Raw genomic sequence first — 13,104 nt, 5'->3', positions numbered from 1 at the left:
AGATGATGTCAGAGAGGTAAGATACAGGGAGGGGTCAATTGAGGTAAGACTTCTGTCATTTTAAAGATTTGGGCTTTTACCATGATAGAAATGGGAAGCCATCAGAAGGTTTTGAGCAGAGGTGACATAATAATCTGACCTAGATTTTAAAAGATCACTTTAGTTACTATGTTGCCACTAGCCTGAACCTGGTAGGCAGGAAGACAAGTGTCCTGCTCTGTGTCATCTTTGGGCTTTATAAACCATGTTCCCGTCTATTGCCTCATTTGAATCTCCGGAAAACCTTGTGAAATATTTGTTATTTTTCATGTTTTACATGTGAGGTATTGGAGGCTTAGAGAAGTTGACCGAGTATCCCAGATATACTCAAGTGAGGAGTCTCAGAGTAACATCTTGAACCCAGATCTCCTGTTTCCAAATTTTGTGCTCATTCCACTATTTCACAGTAAAACCTGAAGATCTCCATGCTCTTTTCATCTTAAAGTAATTTCAGCTTTTCGTGTGTGGCTCTTTGAGTCACAGAGCAGCAGCAGCATGCAATTTCTTTTGAGGATAAGAAGCAGTATGATTCTTACCTGCTGAGATGGATTGAATTCGAAATTGACCTACTTGTACCATAAGGAAGCAGGTTTGCAAGGAGTAGAATAGACTTGGAGATATGCCATTTTTTTGTTCAGCTACTTGGTATGAAGACTGAGTATGTGAAATCACATTGTAAGGATTAAGTGGCTTCATAAATAATCTAAAACAGTTGTTGGCTTTTAGAATTTAATAAATGAAAAAGTAAGGTAACAATTCTTATAATACTTTTTCCAGACTTTCGGAGAAATTGAAATCATTTGTGCTTTATTAATCCATGCTTTTCAGGACCAGTGGCCCACAATATGAGCAAGGTTTATTGGTGTAATGATTATTTTGTGGCTTAAAACTGCTGTGACTCTGTGGACTAGCATGTTTCTGATCATAGAGACATGGAGACTTCTTCTATTTTCTTAATATTTATAGCTTGTTTTAAACGTACTAGTAGAACCTGATTTAAGCTAATTATACAAAGTTTGGTTAGATTGCTTTATTAATATTATGAGCTAGAAACAGTCACCAAATGCACAATCATTATACTAATCCTTACTATGACTGAGTCATTTCTTCGAGTTCTTGGAAATTTAATTTTTCTAAAATTAACAAAAGAGGGACATTTGAATGATGCAAAAACACTCGTGTCAAGAATCTAAAAGTTCATATAAACAATAATTTTCTCATACTCTTTTGTACATTTGACCATTACAAGAACTGTCAAATTCTTCTCTTAATATTTGTGGTATCACAGTCATACTAAAACAATCTTGAATTCTGGCAGCGAAATGAAGTTCTTACCTGTCTTTCAGATATTAATAAAAATAAGGGAAATACAAACCTGTAGTTATTCAGATGGTTAAAATTAGTTTCTGTGGGTCATTTCATACAGTTATACTTTGTTTTTTTAGCTGAATTGGACAATCAGCTTGTCTGTAATTTAGCTTAAGAGAAATTCCATTTTAAGACAAAAAAACTATAGGAAATGGAGGCCAAAAAATAATAACCAAAAACAAACAAGTGAAAAACTTTAAAAGATTCTTAGCAGAATTTATTAATATATTACCTCTTCAAAATATATTGTAGCCAATGGAGAGATAGTAAAATTGAAATCCACAGACTATTTGGATCTTAAATTTTGCTTCATCATGACTCCCTTGTTGGAAATACTTTATTGACTCTGTATAATGTAAATAAGATAATTTTCGTGAAGCTCATTGAATGCATCTGAGCTCCTTGGCTCAAAAAAGGCTAAAAGTTAACTGAAAGAGCTATGTTTAAGGGTATATTGTCTTTACAATGTGATAATCATTACCAAGTGGGCAGTGGGAAAAATAGCGACCACTTATGAGCCAAACCAATCAACATTAAAACTGATTTCCAGTAAGTACAGCTGCTAAGTGATTAGAGGACAGCCTGGATACAGATGGGATAGACTACACTGATAGTTAAGCTCAAAGCATTTGCCTGTTAACAGCCTTGAATGGTGAGTTTGAATGCCAGTTTTCATAGTGTTAGTAAAATCATTAAACGAACAATGATTAGTAGAAGAGTTGTTTACAAACTTTAAAGTAGCAATAGTTCTGAATTAATTAATTCAATTTATAAATTATCCATAAGTCATACAAATAGCCACTTTGTTTGTACCCTTTCATGCCCCTCCGAACTCCCCCAGTCCCTCTTTCTAAACTATCCACTTCTGTTGAATTCATCGTAAAAATGCGTACCTTTTGGGGAACTGAGACGGGAAAGATGTTGTGAAAAACAGGGTTAGTTTACAATAATGGTTCTCAAACATTGGTAAAGTCACCTAGACTAGTACAACCACTGTGGAAAACAGTGTGGAGATTCCTTAAAGAACTAAAAGTAGAACTATCATTTGATCCAGCAGTTCCACTATGGGGTATCTACCCAGAAGAAAAGAAGTCATTATACAAAAAAGATATTTGCTTATGCATGTTTATAGCAGCAAAATTTGCAGTGCAAAAATGTGGAACCAACCCAAATGCCCATCAGTCAACGAGTGGATAAAGAAACTGTGGTATATGTATATGATGGAATACCTCTCAGTCATAAAAAGGAATGAATTAATAGCATTCACAGCAACCTGGATGGGATTGGAGACTATTCTAAGTCAACTAACTCAGGAATGGAAAACCAAACATTGTTATGTTCTCTCTCATAAGTGGGAGCTAAACTTGGGATATAGGTACACCAAAATCTCACAGATCACAACTAAACAACTTATTCATCTAACCAAATGCCACTTGTTCCCCAAAAACCTGTGGAAATAAAAAATTTTAAAAAACAAGATAATTATTAATCCAGTTTTTGGTAAAACAGTGAAGTGACATGGTTATAGTAGTGGTGGTTTAAATCAAGGAATAAATGTTGCAAAGTGAAAGGAGCACCTCCCACTACACAGTTCAAAAACAGTCACAAATATGGCAGGCTTGCTGAGAGCTTTCATTCATCATTTATTGTCATGCACTTGTATGATTATTGTATACTGTACACATTTTTATTTTACAATGATTTGTGGTCATTTTCCAATGTGTTTATTGCAGTTCCGGGTGGTAGATGGCTGGAGCCTATCCTGGCAGCTCGACACACAAGTAAAGAATTAACCCCAGACAGTGTGCCATCCCTTTGAAGGGTGCACTCACACATGGTCCACACACTCATTCAGACTGGGGCCATTTAGACGTGCCAGTTAACATGCACATCTTTGAGATGTGGGAGGAAACTGGAGTACCCACAGGAAAAATCATGCAGACTTGGGGAGAGTATGCAAACTCCACACAGACAGTGACCTTGGCTGGGAATTGACTTTTTTCTTGTCATCAGTGTTATCACAAAATGACATTGCATGAACCAGCATTATTTGAAGACTTGCTGTATTCTGATTTTTTTTTACCTTTCATCTTTGAGTCATTCGCACCAAATATAGTTCTTAGAACGTAATAGGTATTTACTACATACATGAATAAATGAATGGATGAATCATTCATTCCTGGGAAATGTGGTCAGTGCAGTGATGGAATTCCAATCCTGAATCCAAATCCTGACTTTATTAGTTATTTAGAGCATAACTTTGGGCAAACTGTTTAAACTCTTTGAGCCTCAACTTCCTTTGAGCCTTCATTCCTTAGTACATAGTAGGTACTTAAAAGTGGTAGCTACTGTTAAAATATACTGTATTTGCATCTTAGAAGAGCATTTAACATTCTTGTGATATCTTTTTGGTCAAGATGGGAAATTTTGATCCAGGTGATATTTCAGTTAATTCATAAGTAGATAAACCTACATTTTTACAGATTTTACAGAAGGAGCTTTTTATTTTAATAACAACTCAGTACAGGATATTGATAGCATGCTGATACTTTCTTGGAAGAACTTCTTTTGCTAACGAGGAGCCTAAAAGTTCTTGATTGATTAGTAGGCAAATATTTTTAAAGGAATTGATATAAATTATTCAGCTGGATCCTAAAACTCAGTTACATCAATTCAGAGTTGAGGTGGGATAGGAAGAGAAGCGAAAGTAATGGTTCAAAATTGGTTTGTGTGAAAGGACTTAGGGTTTTAATTACACTGGGCTCAATATAAATAGAATGTAATATAACTGCCAGAAAAGCCTATGCGATGTTAGACTGCGTCAGTAGAATAACAGTGTCTAGAACAAGTGAAGGAATTATCCTTTTCCATTCCGTAGTGGTCATGCTACCTAAGAAGTACTGTGGCCAATTCTGGACATCACCTCTGAGAAGCATATTGATAGGAGAGTGACCAAATATGCTAAAGGAACTTCAGACTATGCTATAAAGAGGGGCAGGTGAAATAATCAAGAAACTATAACCTTGAAAAAGAAAGCCTGGGGTAAGGGGGATGTTAGATGTCTTTGGACATTAGAAGAAGGCTTACTTAGACTGTTCTGGATAGTCACAGAATCCAGAACTAGTATCAAAAGGTAGAAGTTTGTTTTTTTGTGTTTTAAAAAGGAAGTACATTTCTAGTTAAAACAAGGGGAAACTCTTAATAATTAGGGTGGTAGAGTTACTGGAGGGATCAGGGAGTAAGTGTTCCACCAAACAGAAACATTAGTATGTGGATATTTCACTAATACAATAGCAGGGTCAGTAGGGGTTGAATTGAGATTCTCTAACTTAGGGGAAAGTTCTTAACTTTGATTTTATTCATAGCTTACTTTCATAAGTAGAATTTTTGGCACCATGCTTGAAAGAAAAAGTAAACACTTTTTTTCAAAGTTAGTTTCCAAAAGAAGAAATAAAATTTCTTAGTTATCATCAACTCTTCGTTTGACTTCCCTCCCAAATTGCTATTGTTTTCTGCTTCTCTCATGTTTTCTTAAATACTCATCAGGGTGAGTTTTCTTAAGTTTAGTTAGACGTTCCACTAGGCCTCTTACCTCATTTGTGGCAAGGTTTGGTAAACATTTAGTTTGAAAGATATAACTGTAATGAAATATAGCCTCAGTTGTAGCAAAATTAAATTTTACGCAATGGCTTTAATTGGTGGTATACCTTTGAAGAGTTTGCAGTATGCCCAGGTGCTACAGCATACCATATGAGAATCACTGGGTAGCAGTGATTTCTGGGGCTGAAGAATTGAGGAGAATGGAAAATATATTAAGGGATCAGAAAAAGATTCTAGAGAGACGTGTCTGTTCCCTGTTTTCCCCCAACACTGATTTCCCCAAATTTGGAGGCAAACTACTACATCTCAAAGAACGGCTTTTCCTTTAGAACCACAGGCTCCTTAACTATACCCTTTTTCATTAGCCTTACTTTCCTCTTGCATTTTATCCCTCCAAATACAATCTTTTGTGCTTCTCTAGGGAGATTCCCTTTGTGTTGAATTTTAAGATTATGAGTAGTGTAAATTATGTGGGTTGCATCATAAAACAAAGTGTGAACACACACAAAATCTTACTGATGAGTCAAGTTCCTAAGCACTATTAATAAGTTGAAAGTGTTAATTAAGGCTGGGCACAGTGTCTTACATCTGTAATCCCAGCACTTTGGGAGGCCAAGGCGGGAGGATAGCTTGAGCTCAGGAGTTTGAGACTAGCCTGGGCAACATAGCGAGATCTCATTTCTACTAAAATTAAACAACGAAAAGAATTAGCCAGGTGTGGTGCCACATGCCTATAGTCTCAGCTACTCAGAGGGGCTGAGGTGGGAGGATTGCTTGAGTCCGGGAGGTCAAGGCTTCAGTGAGCTGTGATTGCGCCACTGCACTCCAGCCTGGGTGACAGAGTGAGACCCTGTGGAAAAAAAAAAGTGTTAAGTAAGTAGGGAGTATTTGCTTGTATGTATATATTTTGTTGTTTTCCCCAAATCCTTATGCCTCTGAAGAGGATATACATTGATGAATGAAGATATTAGGAAGGGTAGGGAGAAAGAATAGAAGTTTTTACGTATAAATACAAATAGAAGTATTTTAAAAATAATTTTTTCTTAGCTTAATTGATACCCTGCCTTCTGGAATTGTGAAAGGCTAATAATGAATTTGACTATTGAGAAAGAGAATAATTCCTACTTCATTTGAAGTATTCCCTCATTGAAAACACCAGTTTGCACCATCCAGAAGGCCTTTTTACTTCAGTTATTATCTGAGTTTAAAATTTGTTTTTAGGTGTGTTATATTTATTTCTACTTCATATATGCATGTAATTATAGAGTTTTTAAAGCATATGGAACACTATTAAACAGTTTATAAATAAGGTACTTTTATACTTATAAAAATTGTTTTTGATATGTGCAGGTTACCATGCTACAGATTTGAACACATCAGTACACTATTTGTACTTGCTTCTATGCCTAGCATTTTTGTTACATGCATGGATCTACAAAGGAATGGTGGTTTGTTTCAGAGCTGCATGTAGCAGGCATATGTGTGATGTATTTTTATTTCAGCTATTATTTCCTGTTTTTTAATTTTCAGCATGCTGGAACAGGATTCCAGGAGAATGAACCCTAGTGTGAGCCCTGCAAATCAGAGGAGGCACCTTCTAGGATTTTCTGCTAAAGAGGCACAGGACACATCAGATGGTATCATCCAGAAAAACAGCTACAGGTTAGATGGCATGCATCTATCTTTTGGCCTAAGTGATTTAATGAAGCTGAAACAAGAGAATTATCTGTAGTATAACATTGCATCTAAATTGTTCATGTATCATTTTGAGTAGCAGAACACATAAATTACTGAAACCATTAATAAATTTTACTTTTAATATTCTAAAACTAAATTTACTTTGAAACCTTTTGTAGTTTTAAAATTCCTTTAGAGGTGTAATGTTAAAATCTCAGTTTGTATGCATTAATATACATATTGAAATATATACATATTATATACAATGTCTTTAATAGTTATTTTATCTATCATGTGTTTATACATATAACACATCTAATATTTGTTACTGTCTCACCTGTGGATGGATATGATATGGTGGAATAATATGATCGAACCTATTTGCAGTCATTAGGTAAAATCATTTATACTCATTTATTGTGATCTTTGTTGAATCCCTCCCTTGTTGCAATTTAATAATGACTTGATAAATTTCCATATTGCTTGTCAATAGCAAAAGGCTTTAATTGTATAAAAATGGAATTTCTGTATTAGGTTAACTAGAAGAAGGTATAGTGGACATTTTTATAGTTGTATACTTTTTGATAAACATCTACCTGTGTTATTTAGAATTTGTATTAGAGCCAAATGGGGCCAGCTCCTTTACTAACTAACAAGGCAAAGAGAGGTCACAGTATGGTAACCCTTGCAAAATATAATGCTTGAAAATTATTACACATTTGTTTACTTTTATCTCTTTAAGGATTTATAGGGCAATCATTCTTTCTGATTTTTACTGTTACATCCATACTGTTGAAAGATGATCACCACAATCCTGCAGGCTTGTCTCCACTTAGCCTTCCTGAAAAAACTGTTATTTTTGTGGAATGCAGTATGCTAAGTCAGTGGAGGACCCAAAGGATTTTATGGCAGTAGCTGCAATGCAGCATAGCAGTGGTAGATGTCATAATGTTGGAAAACATAACATTTCCTGTGTTTTTACATGCCAAAATTCATCATACTTCTTAAATATTGACCTTGGTGATCTCTTAACAGTGCCCTTGAATATTGGTAGAGTTTAATAGTATCTTTAATTTTACTAAATAATTTGTCCAGGTTTGCCCTACATGTTCTATAATTTTGAATTCTGTTAGTGTCCACATAAGATCCATCAAAAATTAAATTTAAACCTAATAGCCTTTGGATTTACAAGAGTCGGGATGACTTCTTGCTAAAGAATAGAACAAGTTATGGATTGAATTCTTGAAATTACAGTTCAGGTAAGCTTTACAAGAATATTATTTCTTCTGCACTAACTATAGCAAATAGAAGCCTTCACTTTTTTGTTCACATTAGCATAAGATAACATGGTGGCTCCCAGAAAGCATGGTAGTCTGATCATACTAGTTCAGCCTAGAAGTCTGAATGACTTTCTGGCTGAAATCTATCAGCTTTCAAAGTAGTACATGGAATGCAAACAATTTTCTCTCTCCCTACTCCAAAGTCACCATCGAGTGAATAATCTGGGTTACTGGTCTTGGGGAAAAAAAACAACCCAGGAAAGATTATGGATTCTTGATTACATGCAAGTCTCTTGAAATATTATTCAGCAACTTGAGAGATTTAAAAAAATGCCAGTCCATTAATTTGATGTTCTTGCTCTTATCAGTATAAATACTGAATAAAAGATACCAAAAAATGTTTGTGAAACATTTGAAAGCACCTAATATTACTTTGTTCTGTGTTCTGAACTGAATTTTAGATGTTTTATCTATTTTCAGCCAGGATACCGATACATTTTTTAATGCAGCTTACTTTATGTTTCTTTTTCTAAGGAGAGCTATGAGATATGGTTCCAATAAAAAAGTAGATTCTAATCCCATAGTTTATAATATTGTATTAGCATATCATTTAGTAATTAACTGCATATATTTTTTCAGTCATAGAAATGTGTGGCATATAAATAGTATGACCGTATAATGTTCTATCAAACTGGGACACTTTTAAGAAGGAAAGGTACTGCTAGTAATAATTACATCAGAACATCGGTACTGCTGTCTTGGATAAATGGGAAAGGATGGTCACCCTATATATATAAGATGTCACCCAGAACTGATCTTTACTCCAAGAATTCTCATTAACTCTAGCTCCCTAGCACTGTCCTTTACTTCAGTGATTTATTTGCTGATTTTTTTTCTCTTGGCATAAAATGTTTGCAAGCAGACTCGAACTCTGACTGTTTCTGGGCTAATGTAATGTTGGTCTAATTGTCTCCAGATTTCATGTTGGCTGATTTTCTCTCTCCTTTAACTCCACCCAATCCTTGTCCTGGTGTTTCCCCTATCAGAATTTTTTTTTTTTCTTTTCTGAAGAATATTTTTGGCTGATAGAACAAAAGCCAGTTAGCACAGATGTGCAGAAATTGTTACTAGAGTTCAGATCAGAAATACATTTTCAAAGGCAGTTTTGGACTTTTCTCATGGACTACAGTGTTTGTATTTTTCTAAGTATGCAGGCATGATTTTTAAAATAATGCGTATGTCATAGATTTATAAGAAGAGGTGCTAAGCAGCCTTTTCTTACAGGCATTCAGATTTATCAAACACAAGGCAGATTTTTTTTTCCTTCTCACTCAGTGCTTCATTTTAGGCTGATCCTTTTCTGTTTGCAGTCATTACCTGTGCACCAACATGTCTGTTTTATTCCAAACAACTTAAACCTGCTTAACCCTTACAGCCGCAAGAGAGGACATTGAGAATATTCCTGGTGCAAGTTGCAGGGAAGAATGTTCTATATATCCTTTGCTGTTGTTTCTTTTCTCTCTTATGGGGCATAAATAGATATCTCTAACTTTTAACTTGAAGTTAACCTTCCACTTTGCCAAAATTATTTCTGTTAAGGGGCCAGTGCTTTCTGCCATCTTACTTGCCCTTTCCTCAGCATTTGGCTATGTGGGTCTTTTGCTCCTTGAAAGACTTTCCTTTTGTGTTGCTACATTTTTTTAGTTTCCTTTTTTTATTGGCTGCTCCTTCACAGTAATCTTTGTGGGCTCCTTTTTTACCCAAATCTCGAGGTTTGGAACTGTGAACTTTTAAAATTTTCTTTCTGCCTAGGCGACTCATCCATAATTTCATGCACACTCCATATCTGTATATCCTGATGACTCTCAAATTTATATTTTGAGTCCAGACTTCTTTTCTGAGTCTCCAAACTCACATATCCAATAGTCTCTTTGACATCTCTGTTTTAACATTTCAAACTTAACACGTACACTGTGGAACTCAGTTCCTCTCCCTCTTTTACTTCCAACCAATTTTCTACAGCTATGTTTTTTCCTTTCCATTGCTTAAGCCAGAAATTCTGATTCCTGCCTTTCAACAAGTGTTGTTGATATTCTTCCCCAAAATTGTCTTGAATTGGTCCACCCCTCTCCGTCTCTGCGGCCGCAAACCTAGTCCATGCCATTATCAGTTCTTGCCAGGATTGCCATAGCTCTTTCCGCATTGGTGCCTTAGCTTCTCCTTTTGCATCCATTGAGTCCATTTTTGGTACCATGGCAAGGTATAAATGTAAATTGAAATGTATCACTTCTTTATTTGAAACATTTTTGTGACTTCTTATTATATTTAGTAATTCCTTATTATGACCTGGTCTCTGTCTTTCCAACCTCATCCTGTTCCCCCTCTACCTCCCCGCTTGCTTGCAACTTTTCAGCCAGTGGTCTTTTTAAAGTTCTTTGAGCCCACCTTTCCCCCATCTGCCTCTTTTACGCCTAGAACGCTCTTACCCCAGTTTCTATAGAGGCGGCTTCTTCTCATCATTTAGGCCTTGATGTAACTACCATCTCCTTCTCGGACCATTTTATCTAAAGTATATACTACCATTGCTTTTCCATTTCAACCATTTGCTTGTTTCTCTCATAGCACTTACCAGGGTTTGGATTTATTTTATCCATTTATTTTCTTCTATTTGGTCCATCTTCCCCTTTAAGGTCTTTGGGCACAGAAAGTTTGATTCTCTTATTCCCTACTGGATTCTCAGCACCTAGCACAATACCTGGCACACAGTTGGTATTCAGCAATTTTTTGTTGAATGAATAAATGAAAAGTGTGAATCTCACTATATTCAGTTTTATATGTTTACATGTTTTCTTTTGAGATATTAGCATATCTAGTTTTCTAAATCCAGATCATCCTATATAAAGAAATTCAGGAGAGGTGCAAGTTTTCTTAGTGAGATTAAGATTGCAGACTGAAGAGCACAAATAGCAGTAAATCTCAAATTCTAACTTTCAACTCCAGTTTTGCTTCCTACATCACACCTTGGATGTGAATTCACATGATCTACATCAGTGTGATGGCTAGCAAACTATGTATTTTTGAAGCAAATAGAGTAACTAGTTAATGTCAGTCACCCTGTTGTTTTACTAGTGGTTCAGATTCTTCCATGATGCCATAGTATATATTCGGCTTTTCAACTCTTTCACTTTTCTTCTGCCAAGCATTTTATGTCTTACCCTATCCCTAACACATACACACACACACACACACACACACACACACTTCTACCTGTTTTGTGGGTACTATCCAGTTTTATTATCGTAGAACTGTGAATAACCCCAAAACTTTAGTCTGGTCACGTAATACCGGTTGATTTTCCCCTCAATTACCCCATTACTGTGTTACCACCTCTGTACCAGCAGCATTGTGCATGTCTTAAGCTTGTTGAAGACATGATGAACCATGTGTTATTGTATCCCGTATTCCAAATTAATTGCTTAATAAATGGTGACTAGACAAATGTGAATTACCATCCTGTCTCTGTAGAAAATCAGAAAATGACATTTCATGTAAAATAAGTTTTTATATTTTATACTTTATCTTGCAGTATATTCTGTTTACTATATTTCCATGAAAAGTTAACACTAATGATGATTTTCTTATAGCAAACTTCTTAGGAATTTAAGATATAAGGAAACCAACTTTGTGCATCCATGTTTCAGATATGATCATTCTGTTTCAAATGACAAAGCCCTGATGGTGCTAACTGAAGAACCATTGCTTTATATTCCTCCACCTCCTTGTCAGCCCCTAATTAACACAACAGAGTCTCTCAGGTGAGTGTTGTAGATTATTGCAGAACAACTCAGAACATCTGAGTTGGTTCCCATGTTTAGCTTTGGAACCTAGACAAGTAATTAGTCAGGTTCACTAAGTGACTGAGAGAATCTCTGAATTGTTTGTTGGATAACTGTAGGCATATCAGTCGTCCAGTTTCTCCACCAACCTGATAGATACGGTGATGGGTCTATTTTATGTGATGGTTGCTTACTTAAATATGTCTTCTTTGAAAACTACAGAATGAAATTAATATTAAAATTTCAGGGTATTAGGCTTATAGTTGGTAACATTCATAGCAGAAAGTACCTTTTTCTTCTAATTAGGAAGATAATAATTTGTGGATATGTGATTCTGGAGATACTTTACCATTAGTACACACTTCTTTATCAGCTTTTCCCTTAATTATTTTTCCTGTGATTTTGGACCTTATCCTTAAAACCTCAAAAGCTACCTCAGGTTTTTTGTGATAGGTAGTAATCAACTACAGTTAAATAAACATAGTTTAACATCTTCACAGCTGCTGTAAAAAGTAAGCAAAATAAAGGAAGTTATATGTGAGCTACACTTTTATTTCCTGTGTTGAAAAATTTGCATTTTTTTTTTTTTACCCCCAGCAATTGAGTTCATTCTTTTTCTTCTCCCAAAAAAGCAGGATTTTCAAGAGTTTTAATACATCTATTTGTTGTTAGGGGTCCTATGACTTTTATTTTATTTTTAGACAGGGTCTCGCTCTGTTGCTCAGGCTGGTGTGCAGTGGCTTGATCATAGCTCACTGCTTTCCCAAACTCCCAGGCTCAAGTGATCCTCCTGCCTCTGCCTCCTGAGTAGCTGGGACTACAGGCACATGCCACCACGCCCAGCTAATTTTTAAAAAAAATTTTCTGTAGAGAAAATTTGTTGTGTGTTGCCCACACACTGTGTTGCCCAGGCTAATCTCAAACTCCTGGACTCAAGCAGTCTTCCCACCCAGCCTCCCAAAGTGCTAGAATTACAGGTGTGAGCCACCGTGCCCGGCAGGGAAATACTTTTTTTGGTTGAAAAACCTTAACATCCAGTGTTTATATTTGGGAGGTATTTAGCTGTAGTTTTCTTTGAATTTTGAATGCGTGGTTGACAGGTTTACCATGTGAAAATGCGTGTCTTATTAAAAACAACATTAGGTGCCAACTTTTTCAAATCAAAAAGCAATATTGAGTCATCAGGCACTTGGAATGCACTTTAGAACCTACAAATGATTAGATTCATTTCCAACCACAGGGTGAAACATTCATTTCTGTGTTTAGTTAATTTCTATGTTTAATCAATTAAACTATATTTTATA

The 13,104-nt window shown here is 35.6% G+C and overlaps 1 protein-coding gene across 3 annotated transcripts in view; it reads left to right on the top strand.

Moving 5' to 3' along the window:
• Positions 1–13,104, top strand: part of ATF6 (activating transcription factor 6) — a 188,473-nt gene that overhangs the window by 67,665 nt on the left and 107,704 nt on the right. For all 3 annotated transcript variants that reach the window (XM_007976372.3, XM_073008194.1, XM_073008195.1), the window contains exons 10-11: positions 6,538–6,669; positions 11,666–11,779. In XM_007976372.3, coding sequence (XP_007974563.3) covers positions 6,538–6,669; positions 11,666–11,779 — 246 coding nt within the window. The remainder of the gene's footprint in view (positions 1–6,537; positions 6,670–11,665; positions 11,780–13,104) is intronic.

The sequence above is a fragment of the Chlorocebus sabaeus genome, chromosome 20 (genome assembly GCF_047675955.1).
Source record: "Chlorocebus sabaeus isolate Y175 chromosome 20, mChlSab1.0.hap1, whole genome shotgun sequence".
In the NCBI taxonomy this organism is placed as follows: Eukaryota; Metazoa; Chordata; class Mammalia; order Primates; family Cercopithecidae; genus Chlorocebus; species Chlorocebus sabaeus.
The sequence above is the reverse complement of the archived record's forward strand: the minus strand, read 5'-3'. Positions and strand labels throughout refer to the sequence as shown.